This window comes from Podarcis liolepis (assembly GCF_965112155.1).
Source record: "Podarcis liolepis genome assembly, chromosome: Z".
Taxonomy (NCBI): domain Eukaryota; kingdom Metazoa; phylum Chordata; class Lepidosauria; order Squamata; family Lacertidae; genus Podarcis; species Podarcis liolepis.
Genome location: NC_139570.1, coordinates 4,138,791 through 4,151,002, shown reverse-complemented (window position 1 = coordinate 4,151,002; position 12,212 = coordinate 4,138,791). Strand labels below are relative to the sequence as shown.

Genomic DNA, 12,212 nt, shown 5'->3' with positions numbered 1-12,212 from the left:
CTCCCTTGACCAACTACATTCTTTCTGTAGCCCCCCTGTGGGGCTCAGGAGCCCAGTTATGCTATCCCTTGCCTGCAGAGCTGGCAGCTCCTCACCCCTTTTTAAACACTGTCCCTGGTGGGGTGTGCCCTCAGCCTCCTCTCTTCTCCCCTCTTCCTGGGAGTCCTCTGGGCTGCCAGCTCCTGGTCTCTGAGCTCCCCCCCCGCCCCGCCCCAAAGAGAGTTGCCTCTGCGATGGCTCAACGGCACTTTCTCACCCTGGCTCCGTTGGGCCGGCCCTCAATTAAATATAGTGCCACCACCTCATAGTACACCAATTACACGTATTTCTACAGTTTACCCCAGATTATTTAGTGGGGGACTTGTGTGAGGGAAAACTTAATGATTTAGAGCAGGGGTCAGCAAACTTTTTCATCAGGGGGCTGGTCCACTGTCCCTCAGACCTTGTGGGGAGCTGGACTATATTTTGGAAAAAGAAAAAAAATGAACGAATTCCTATGCCCCGCAAATAACCCGAGATGCATTTTTAATAAAAGGACACATTCTACTCATGTAAAGACACGCTGATTCCTGGATTGTCTGCGGGCCGGATTTAGAAGGTGATTGGGACCCCGGACCTTAGTTTGCCAAACACGAAAAGTTTTATTAAATTTATGACACAAAGTCGGTCAGGAAACGAGTTCTTTCAGGTAGAATTCAACTTAGTTACTTTAACTATAAGATGTCTCAGGCTTAAACACAGTATTATAGGTACAACTCTTCTTAAATTTCAGTTACTAAACATCAGTTGGCACACTTCAGGTAGATATTCAGGTTTCCAGTAGAGATGGTAAAATGTTCAAATCAGTGTCTGTCACTTAGTAATACAATACTTTCAACACTATACCACTTCCTTCACAGCTTAATCCTTTGAGAGAGTGGCATTTTCCCTCAGTTACCCCCCTTTTAACAATCCCACACCTGAGGTATTTAAATGGTATTACAGACCCAGGGGGTCCCCTCTCCCCTTGTCACTGGGTTGGGAGTCTTCTAGGTACTGAACTCTCCCCTCCTGGCTAGACTGACACCCAGGGAGCCTGAATTCCCACAGGATCTGTCTCTCCTGGCTCAGACTCAGCCCTCCCACCATACTCCTTCCCCAGACCCTCAGCCTGGTCTCCCTATCCCAGCTGCGAGACTCTGTCCTCTCCCTAGTCTCCTCAGTGCGTATCTCCTCCTTCCCTCAGAGCCCCTTCACCCTCTTTTCCAACCTGAAACCTGTTTAACCTCTCCAAACCAATCATATTCCTCCCCCGGAACTTTGGCCAATCAGACGACCGTTTGCTGATAGGGAAAAAAACAACACTTGGTGACTCAAACTGCCCAGCAAACAAACTTTTCCATCATACCTCTTCACACTGCCCCACAGGGGCCTGTGAAGCACCCCCTAGCTAGCCCCAGAGGCAGCATTCGCCTGGGTAGCTCATAGCCAGAGCTGCTACAACAAAGAGCTATGAGATGTGAAAAGGCACCTGAGGGAGGGAAGGAAAGAGGGACAGAGGCCAGTGTTGCCTGCGGCACCCCTGACCATCATTCAAGGCACCCCAGGGGGCCAAGGCGCACAGGTTGAAAACCACTGTGCCCAAGGTAAAGGAATCCAAGGGTGTGAGATGGAAATGGTGAACTGTGTGGACTACCCTCCTTCCTCAAGCAAATGTCATGCAAAGCAGATTCTGGCTACGTCTCCCCACCCCCACCCCAATTTAATGTGGATGCCCTTCTCCCTTGCTGACAATTGTCTTACAAGACAGACCTTCCTCTCCTCCTCCCTTCCTCCCCACCTCCCCCAGGGCCCGAAGCGCCTGGTTCTCTCAGAGAGCTGTTCGCGGGACTCCATGAGCAGCCAGCCCAGCTGTACAGCCCTCAACTACTCCTATGGTGTGAACGCCTGGAAGAGCTGGGTGCAGGCCAAGTATGCTGGCGGCGAGACCAGCAAGGGCGACGAGCTGCGCTTTGGCCGTAAGTCTGCGCCATGTGGAGGGGCAGTTGCAGTTCCAGGAGATGGGGATGCTGGAGTCAAGGAGGGAGGGAAGAGGAGGAGGAGGAGGAGGAGGAGAAGGAAGGTGTGCCCCCCTGGCACTCAGAGGGGGTTTTCTTGGTCGTTCCTCTACCCTCAGAGACTTGAGTTGGGAGGTTGTGGCCTCTAAGTTGTGGGCCTCCCCACAGAGGTGCACTCCTGACACCTTTGTTGCACTGCATATAGCAAACGCCAAAGACGTACTCTTTGCCCTGGCTTTTGACGCCAGAGGTGCATATTTTAGGGCTTCCCTTTAGTTTTGTGGTTGTAAGTTTGTTTTAGGTTGCTTTTATTAGTTTCGTTTTAGTGCTATAGCCCAACTGGGGGACCTTAATTGATGACGGTGATGATGATGATCACTCTGCTCTGTTGCTGTCCTGCAGCCAAACCCATGCGGATCAAAGAGGACATTCTGGCCTGCACAGCGGCAGAACTGAATTATGGTCTGGCCCAGTTTGTGAAGGAGATCACTCGTCCCAATGGCGAGCGCTATGAGCCTGACAGCATCTATTACCTCTGCCTTGGCATACAGCAGGTAAGGAGACCTCCCACCCTCTCCCAAATCTTACCTTCTTTCCATATGCCCAGAAGCAATTGGACCAGCATCCTGCTGCCGAAACACCTGTTGGCTGGCAAGAGAGCTTTCTCTGGGACTGACACATAGGGCTATTGTGTAGGAGGCTGTGATGCTTTTGAATACCTGTTGCTGGAAACCACAGGAGAGGAGAGTGCTCGAATGGGAGAAATTCATGGAGGAGAGAGCTATTGGTGGCTACTAACCACCGTGGCTCGGTTCTACCTTCACAGCGGGAGACAGGAATGCTTCTGAATACCAGCTGCTGGAAACCACAGGCGAGAGGGCTCCTATGCTCTAATCCTGCTTCCTGGCTTCCCACAGGCATCTGGTTGGCCACTGTGAGAACAGCATGGCATTGGCCTGATCCAGCAGGCTCTTATTAGGTTCGCACGTTCTTGCCAGCCTAGCAAGTGTTCTGTATGGAGCTGGGGGGAGGTAATGAGAGTGTGCATGGGAGAGAGCAGGTTTTGCAGTTTCCTACTTGACTTTGTGTTTCCCATCTCCCCCTTTCAGTACCTGCTGGAGAACAACCGCATGGTGAACATCTTCACGGACCTCTATTACCTGACCTTTGTGCAGGAGCTCAACAGGTTGCTCAGCGGCTGGCAGCCCACCATCCTGCCCAACAGTACGTGCCTTGAGGGGGGGGGCAGAGGGAGGGAAATAAGAGAGGTGTTTTCCTCTTCCCTCGGCATCCTGGGAGAAGTTTCCAGATTCTGGGAAAGGGATATATATATCGGGCTGTCCAATTTTCAGCGGGTCGCACTAGAGCAGGGAATGGGCTCTTGCCTTCCTGCTTCACTTAGGGGCTTTTCTTGGGACACCCTCCCAGGCACCTAATGGATCTTTTGAGGCTCTCATCTGGACTTAATGCTCAGTCACTGTCAAGCAAAAGGGTTCAGAGGCTTCCAGGTCAGGCTTTGGGCATTTGTTTCTTGGTGTCCTCCCCCCACAACAATCACAGTTTGTGGAAGCAGGTTTAATATTTATTACCCACCCTTCACCCCAAGGTCCTGGGGTGGGTTACAGCATTAAAACACAATATCAAAAGCAACTTGTAACCATAAACGTTAGGTAGGTCCTAAAACCACATGTCAGAAGCCCAGGGTAAAGAGGTGTCCCTTAAGCGTTCTCCAAAAGCTGTATGATGAAGGCACCAGATGCACCTTTGTGGGGAGGGAGTTCCACAGGCTGCCACCCCTTAAGCCTCTGAGGGTGGAGGAACCACTGAGAGGACCTTCTCTGCCCATCTTAGCACCCAAGAGGGTCTGTGGTGCTTTGTGCATAGGATATTGACAGCTCTTGGTCTTTTCAGTGAACTGTTCATCAGTCTGTTTTTATAGCCATCCCAGGAAGCAGGGCTGTTTTTCACCCTCTTTTCTTCATTCTTAATTTTGGCCCAAGAAGGCGATGGCCGAGCCAGGATTTGAACCCAGGCCCAATCTTTTGGGTATAGCTGCCGAGCCAGCCCTTGCCAACTTGTCGCTCTCCAGATATTTTGGACTTGCTGCCGAGAGTTCCCAAACACCTGGAGGTCAACTGCTTAGGGAAGGAAAGAGTTCAAAAATTATTAGACCAGGTGTTGGAAACCTTTAGTCCTCCAGATGCTGCTGAACTACAACTCCCATCATCACTGACTATTGGCAGGTGGGAGTTGTAGTCAGAGAACCAAAGGTTCTTCATGCTTTTATGGGGCCAAAGAAGGCGAGCAAAGAAAGAACGCAGCAAACGTACAGAAAGATGAGGAATGGTTGAGGAAGTTGGCAGTGTTTAGCCTGGAGAAGAGAAGACCAAGGGGAGATAAGACAGCCATCTTCAAATAACTGAAGGGCTGCCACACGGCAGATGGAGCAAGCTTGTTTTCTCCTTTTCTGGAGGGTAGGACCTGAACCAATGGGTTCACGTTACAAGAAAGGGGATTCCGGCTAAACATCAGGAAGAAATTTTGGGCACTAAGAGCTGTTTGACAGTGGAATGGGCAGCCTCAGAAGGTGATGATGGCATCTCCTTCATTGGAACGGAGGTGGTGTGGTCGTCTGTCATGGATTATTTAGCTGTGATTCCTGCATTGCAGAGGGTTGGACTACATGGTGCCTTGGGAGCCTTTCAGTGCTATGGTTCTGTTCAAGTTTAAAAAAAGATGGTCTGGAAGCCGTAAACCAATTTCCTCTAAACTGGTGCCATGTCCGGTTGTTTTAGATTCCCCCCCAGCCTGTGTTGGCCGGGGCTGATTGGAGTTGGAGTCTGAAACATCCAGGGTGTCTGGGTTGGGGAGGGCTGCACCAAATGATAGGTTCATGCGTGTAGTGCAGAAAAAGAGCTAGAAAATATTCTGAAATGAATATATGTATATAACAAACACTTCCCCCCTCCAAAGTAACAATTGATGGGTTTCTCGTACTGGTTTCTTGCCAGCCGTGTGCTCGATTGTGCGCACAGCAGAAAACGAGCAACTGAGTTTATTATACTAAGGCCAGTTCTAAATGCGTCAGACCTGAGAAAAGGAGGGGGTCCCATGGCAACAGGCTACTTAGGTTTCCTGGTATTGCACCAGATGCAGCCTTCCTAGCCTCCTAGTGCAGCACTCTTCAACCTGATGCTTTCTGTATCTTTTAATTAAAATATATGTATATATAAATAAGCCACACCTTCAAACTGAACATCAAAAGGCAGTATGCAGCTTAAAAGCGCAGCAGTGTAATAATAAAAAAATTAAGAATGTCAGATATATCAATAAAAGCTTGTGGTAAAGAATGTCAGGTCTGAAAGGCCCACTTGAGTAAAACAGTTTGCAGAAACAATGGCTTCAAGGTACAAGGAAGGACTTTCTGATAGCAAGATCTGTTTGACATGGAACGGTCTCTCTCAGGAAGCTGTGGGCTCTCCTTCCTTGAGGGTTTTTAAGCAGAGGTTGACTGGCCGCCTGTCATGGATGCTTTAGCTGAGATTCCTGCATTGCAGGGGGTTGGGCTGGATGACCCTCAGGGTCCCTTCCAGTTCTGCAATTCTATGATGCTTACAAGTTGAGCTTGGATGACTCTTGCCAAACCTCTGTTCACAAGGAGTTCCACAGGGCAGGGCCAAGGGAACCTCAGGAGCATGTTGGACCACCCAGAGTTTCCCATCAGAAGGCTTAAGTGATCCAGGTGGGGCATAAGACATCAGGGGCTTCATAAAGCCCAATCGACTTGATCTGCAGCTCCCATGAGCCCTAGCCAGTGCATCAAAGCACAGTTCTTGGCTCTGTCTGTTGCCTTGTGGCTCACTATGCCTGTGACAGTGGTGGCTTGTCCTTTTGCAGACACCGTCTTCTCCCGCGTGGAAGAGGAGCACCTCTGGGAGTGCAAGCAGCTGGGCGTCTACTCCCCCTTCGTGCTCCTCAACACACTCATGTTCTTCAACACCAAGTTCTTTGGGCTGCAGACAGCTGAGGAGCACATGCAGCTCTCCTTCACCAACGTCGTGCGCCAGTCGCGCAAGTGCACCACAGCACGGGGCACCACCAAGGTGGTGAGCATCCGCTACTATGCTCCCGTGCGGCACCGGAAGGGGAGAGGTAGGGAATGCTTTCTGCCCACATCCATTTGCTGCCCATCTGTCTTGGGGATGCCCCTGTCCTGACTGCACCTCCACACTCTCCCTGCAGATGGCGGCCTGGGCAAGCGGAAGCGAGAGGAGGAAGCGCCTGTCTTGGAGCAGCGAGAGAACCGTATGAACCCTCTGCGCTGCCCGGTCAAGTTCTACGAGTTCTATCTCTCCAAATGGTGAGAGCCTTTTGCAGCAAATGCCAGAGGGTGCAGGGCTTCTGAATGCCAGCTGCTGGGAAACCACAGGAGGAGTGAGGTGGCTCTTGTGCCCAGGCCTTGCTTGCGGGCTTTTTGTTAGGGCGTCTGGTTGGCTACTGTGAGAACAGAGGGCCCTTGGCCCATTCCAGCAACAAGGCCCATTTGATATTCAGTTGGTTCCTGAACGTTAGTTGGCTGGGCTCAGGGGTCCCCAGTATGATGGCAGTAGGCCATGGACCTCCGCAGAGGCTTTCCCTGGTGCTTGGAGGGTCGTCCCTGACCCCAGTTTTCCTCTGCGGATATTAAGCTTGGGGAGGTTGACTGTTGCTCACTCCTCCAAAACTTGCACCCTCCAGAAAGATTGCACCATCCTCTCCCCCCCCCCCCGACACCCATTAGGCTTAAGAAAAAGAAAAAGCCCCCTTTTGAAGCCTAAATGCGTTGGTAGGAACGAACTCCTAGTGGTGTAACAGTAAAGGTGCTAGCACATTTGCAAAGCTAAGCAGGGTCTGGTATGGTTTCAAATGGGATGGGGGACTGTGTGTTGGGAATCCTGCATTGTAGGGCATTGAGCTAGATGGTCCTCAGGGTCCCCTCCAACTCTACAATGCCTCGTTTCTGTGTGCACAGGGTCGCAGTGCGCAAGATTGCAGCTCATGCATGGTGGTGCTCATGACAGTTTCTCTGCACTGCCTCAGTACTCGAAGGACCCAGAAAGCTTGGCTACAAACCCCCCCCCCCCCGTTTTGCTGTTAGGTAGATGCCGATGGCAGGGGGAGGCTAGTGCCGTTGCTGCCAGCGGTGGTGGTAGTCATACGCAGTGGTGTTTTACCCATTCATTTTTTTAAACGGGCATCAAGGGCGGTGGTGGCAGCAGGATGCAGCAGGCATTGAGGCAGCCATTGTGAAGATGGAGCAGGTGGTGTTGAAAGGTTTTGGCCAGAGCAGAAAGCCGCTGCTCTGCAGTCCTTGCTCCTCAGTGCAGCTTGGGGTCCCCTGTCTCTTGGTTCAGGGCTTATGTGCTGAACCTGAAGAGCGGGCAGTGGGGGACCAGGGAAGGGTGGGGTTCCCGCCTAGGCCAGGAGCCCCTTCTCTGACCTCATTGCTTATCTCCTCTTGCCTTCCTTCCTTCCTTCCGGCTGCAGCCCTGAAAGCCTGCGAAACCGCAATGACGTCTTCTACCTGCAGCCTGAGAGGTCATGCATCGCCGAGTCGCCGCTGTGGTACTCCGTCATCCCCATGGACAAAAGCATGCTCGAGAGCATGCTCAACCGCGTCCTGGCTGTGCGCGAGATCTACGAGGAGCACAGCCGCGGAGGCGGAGGCGGCCTGGATGACGAAATGGACTGAGCAGGTGGTGCCGGTCTTGCCAGAGGGAGATTGGGGGCCCCCAGCACTACTCCAGTCAGCTAGTGGGTGACTGTGGGGTGTGTGTGGCTTGCTGCCCCTTTCCTGCCTGGTTTGGCAGGCACATAGGGCTCTAGACACTCCCCACTAAGTGATCACTTTCCCTCTGACGAGGAGCCACCCCCACCCTCCCCTCTCCTCCCACGCTGCCTAGGAGTGCCTGCTTGCCTGCCCCTTTCTCCTTGCTATGTGTTGGCTTGGGGGGAGTGTCACAGGTAGGCTCTTCGCCTGGGGAGGGAAGGGTGCAGGGCGTGTCTTGGCTGTTGCAGGAGAGCTGGGCTCTGGGGGTGCAGACCCTGTGCCTGGTTGTGCTAATTGGGGCGGGGTGAATGAATTGGCCCCTTGCCGTGCACGTTCTCTTGCACGGGGTGGGGATGGGGCTTCTACAGTTCTCCCCTCCAGTAGATGGCAGTCCTCCCTCCCCCCACCCATCCCCAACGGTTGAACACTCTGTTCTCTCTCGTATTGGGGGAGACTAGGCCCTAGCATTGCACCCTGAGCCTCCTTCTCCCCTGCTTCCTCGATGCTAGCTTGGCCGCCCACCCCACCACGCCCACTGCCCCATGAGGCAGAGGCTGCTCAGCATCCCACCAACCCTTTCCTCACCCATCTCTGTGTGTTGCGTTGAACTCTGAGCTATGGCTGGTGCTGGTGCTGGTGCTGTCTGTTGAGCCTGTATATATTGTTCTGGCCCAGCCCCTGTCTGTGTCCTTGTTGCCAGTGAGCCAGTCTGCGGGTCTCGTCGTCGTAGTGATGCTCAGGGCATTAGGACCTGCCCTCCCCGCGTCTCTCTGGAAACCATTCATTTCAAATAAAGGCACAAAAACTTGGCCGACTTGTCTCTCTTCATCTCTTATTCCAGGGCTGTACTCCTTGTCTCTGTGCCCCCAAAATGTGGTGATGCACGAGAACAGGGTTGGAGGCCCCATGTCCCAGCGAGGTAATTTCCATTGGTGGGTGTGCATGTGGCAGCCAGCATGCCTTACCAACTTTTATGCCCCCAGGGGAAGACCTCCACCCCCTTCCCTGACTTGGCTGCTGTGGGTCCCATTGCATCAGCTCTCTGCTCCGACTGAGCCTGCCTTGAAGCGTGCTCTTTCCACTTCCTGGCCACTAAGGGGCAGCAGACACCAAGAGAATCTTCCAAAGTGCCTGGCCATTGTCCACATGCCCAGTGCTCTTCTCTGCTTGTGGCTTTGCAGCAGCTGCTCCCAAAAGTGGCTGAAGTCTCTGCTTCAGGCATTTGGGGCTGATGCCTAGAAGAAGAGGGTCTCGAGACTTAGGACCAGCCTGGGACTCTCCCTCAGAGTCCCCCTTCTTCATTGGAAAGGGAGCTGTGAAGTCTCTGCTGCTTCTCCTAGCGTGGCAAAGTTGCTCTCTGATGAAAGGGCAGGCTTGGGAGGTAAAGGAGAGAGGCCTGAGGCTTCCTAATTCCTGAGCAGGTACAGGCTACCTTTCCTCCAGCCCAGGAATTCTCTGTCTGATCAGGCATTGGGGTAGGGATTTCAACTTGGTGGTGCATCTAACGCCCGTGGGAACACTTGGGTCTTGCTATCCAGTGTGAGGTTAGCCAAGTCCCTTGGCTAAACAGCCAGGTCACTGGACCTCCACTTGTTGCTTGATTTGCTGGACTTGCTCCCTCGCTTCTGCCCTCCGCCCCAAGCGGGGCTCTCACTCACTCCCTCCGTCCGTGGACTGGCTTTCTCTGCAGGCTGCAGAGAGGGGCTGCTGGGAGGCGTAGCACTGGGGCAGTGAAGCAGGCGGTGGCTGGCAGGCTCTCCTTCCGGCCGCCCTTCTGGGCTGAGCTTGGGCTCATGACCTCGCCTGCACTTAGTGGTGGCCACGTGGTACAGCTCCACCATGTTGAGCAGGAGGGAGAGGCAGGCGACGGCCAGCATGAAGAGGATGAAGATGGTTTTCTCGGTGGGCCGGGAGATGTAGCAGTTGACCGTGTTGGGGCAGGGCCAGCGGCTGCAGGTGTAGAGGGGCTTCAACTCAAAGCCGTACAGCACGTACTGGCCCAGGATGAAGCCCACCTCAAAGAGAGCCTTGAAGACAACATTGCAGAAGTACGTTCGCAAGATGGCTCCTTGCAGGCGGATCCTTCCGCAGGCGTCCCGCACAGGGGCTGTGCCAGGCCTGGGCGGAGCTGCTGGGCTGCTGCTGACCTCCACCTGAACCCCCGGGGAGGCCCCCAGCTCTTTCTCTTCCATGCGCACCAAGTGCAGGATGTGGCCCAGGTAGATGAGGCTGGGTGTGGAGACGAAGATGATCTGCAGCACCCAGAAGCGGATGTGGGAGATGGGGAAGGTCTGGTCGTAGCAGACGCTCTGGCAGCCGGGCTGCTTGGTGTCGCAGGAGAAGTTGGACTGCTCGTCCCCCCACACCTTCTCTGCTGCTGCCCCCAGGACGAGGATGCGGAAGATGAAGAGGACAGTGAGCCAGACTTTGCCCACCACCGTGGAGTGCTCCTGTGCGCTCTCCAGCAGCCTCCCAAGCAGGTGCCAGTCGCCCATGGGGGCAAGGTGGGCTTGCCCTGCAAGAAAGGGAGGTTCAGACAATGGGGTGGGGTGCTGGCACTGCTGCCTCTCTTCCCCTCCCTGCCAACGGGGAGAGAGGAGGGGCAGGACCTACCTGTGCCAAGCAGGCTGCCCTTTGATGTATGAGGAGTCATTGTGCTTTTGTTCTTAGGGTAGGGCCCATTGTGTGCATGTCCCTTGAAAAGCCAGGCATTTAACCGGATAAATAGCTTAGTGCCCAGGAGTGGAGCTGAGCACCTGTTGCCTGCAAGGACAAGCCTTGGCCCCAAAGCACAGTTCTTCCCCTCAGATCTGGGCACAGCTGGGAAGTGGCCAAGACCCCCTTTCTGCCCCTCCAGCCCTATGGTATGGCCACAGCTCAGGGGCACAGCACCTGCTTGGCATGCAGAAGGCATGCAGTTTCAACCCCCAACATCTCCAGGTAGGACTGGGAACATCCCCTGCCCCAACCCCGGAGAGCTGCTGCCAGTCAGTGAGGACAATACTGATCTAAATGGAGCGGTGGTCCGACTTGGTTTATAAGCAAGCCTCCTATGCTACACACCACCCCTAGCACCACCTGCGAAAAGTAAGTAAATAGCGGACCAAGATTACTACCGGCCCAAGCTGGGGTTGTGCCCAAAGCAGCAAGTTCATAGAGCCAAGGTGGCTGCTGGGGGTGGGGTGGTAAGCCCTTCCAAAGTCAGACTCCACCCAGGTGCAGCAACACTCACCCTGTCTGCGTTTGGAGGTCCTGGCATCAAAACACTTCACATCCTGGCCAGCATCCCAGGTGTTGTCAGCTCCCTTGGGTGTCAGCAGCTCCTCCTTCGAGCCACCTCTGAGCGCCTGTCCGGCCGTCTCTTCCGCCGGTGACCACAATGGAGCAACGATCTCTTCCTGGTGTCTCTCCTCCCTGGGCTGGGGCTTTGTTGCCATTGGGGCTTTGCTGCTCATTGGCTGTTTTCATGACTGACCTCTGCAGCATCCACTGGGGGGTCACTTCCAACACTCTTATTTTTGGACAGCACACTTGGTTAATTATAGCCCCTCCTGCAGGGCGAGTGCGAAGGGTGAGTGGGGTTATATTTAGGCAGGAGCTCTCTGGTGAGAGGGACCTTGGAATGACCTGCGGACGAGAGAGGCTATGCTCTGGGATGGTTGTTCTGCTTCCTCTAGCCAGTCACCACCTCGTCGCCCTCGGAAGCCTCAGCATTCCTCCCTCTTGTGTCTGTAGCAATGGTAGGGAGAAAGTCAACAAAGAGAAAGGGGAATATTTCCCCCCCGCATGTGCTACTAAAACTTTGGACCACCCGGTGAAGCAGAATGTTGGAAACCTTAACAGACAAAAGAAAGGACTTATTATGGTGTTCCCACCTGGTGATGGCCACCTACCTGGGTGGCTTTAGAAGATTATAGACAAAATCATGGAGAACAAGGCTGTTGGTGGTCACTGACCCTGATTCCTGTGTTCTCCCTCTGCTTTGGAGACAGTAAACGAAAACCAGTTGCTGGGAATCCCAAGCAGAGAGAATTGTGTTGTGCTCATTTCCCAAGTGTGGGTTTCCAAGAGACATCTCCTTGGCCAATTTGAGAACAGGATGCTGGACTAGATGGGCCCCTTTGGCCTGATCCAGGAACCAGCATCATCTTACATTCTGAATGTGACATTTTGGGGGATGCAGTGCCTCTTGTACAGCTTCTTGCAACAAGCCAGTATGCTCCCAACTCAAGAGAGCTGCTTCACAAGTCAGGGAGAGTAGAGTGACAGGTTACCAACCTCCTTTGTGACCAACCTCCTTGCCCACATCCCAGTCCAGTGGTCACTGGAGCAGGTGGTACACAGTGGCTTATATTGAAAAGGGAAAT

General features: G+C 53.6%; 2 protein-coding genes across 11 annotated transcripts in view; one reads left to right on the top strand and one right to left on the bottom strand.

The window, feature by feature from the left end:
- Positions 1-8,654, top strand: part of ZMYM3 (zinc finger MYM-type containing 3) — a 29,300-nt gene extending 20,646 nt beyond the window's left edge. For all 10 annotated transcript variants that reach the window (XM_083486210.1, XM_083486206.1, XM_083486209.1 and 7 more), the window contains 6 exons: positions 1,829-1,997; positions 2,439-2,590; positions 3,146-3,260; positions 5,934-6,188; positions 6,279-6,396; positions 7,563-8,654. In XM_083486210.1, the coding sequence (XP_083342336.1) occupies positions 1,829-1,997; positions 2,439-2,590; positions 3,146-3,260; positions 5,934-6,188; positions 6,279-6,396; positions 7,563-7,767 (1,014 nt within the window). In that variant the 3' untranslated portion in view covers positions 7,768-8,654. The remainder of the gene's footprint in view (positions 1-1,828; positions 1,998-2,438; positions 2,591-3,145; positions 3,261-5,933; positions 6,189-6,278; positions 6,397-7,562) is intronic.
- A 143-nt stretch (positions 8,655-8,797) lies between these two features.
- Positions 8,798-12,212, bottom strand: LOC310698816 (gap junction Cx32.2 protein-like). Its single transcript, XM_083486529.1, has 2 exons — positions 11,078-12,212; positions 8,798-10,360 (listed from the first exon to the last, which is right to left on the bottom strand). Exons 1-2 carry the CDS (start codon positions 11,298-11,300, stop codon positions 9,408-9,410), a joined length of 1,176 nt encoding a protein of 391 aa, XP_083342655.1. The 5' UTR covers positions 11,301-12,212; the 3' UTR covers positions 8,798-9,407.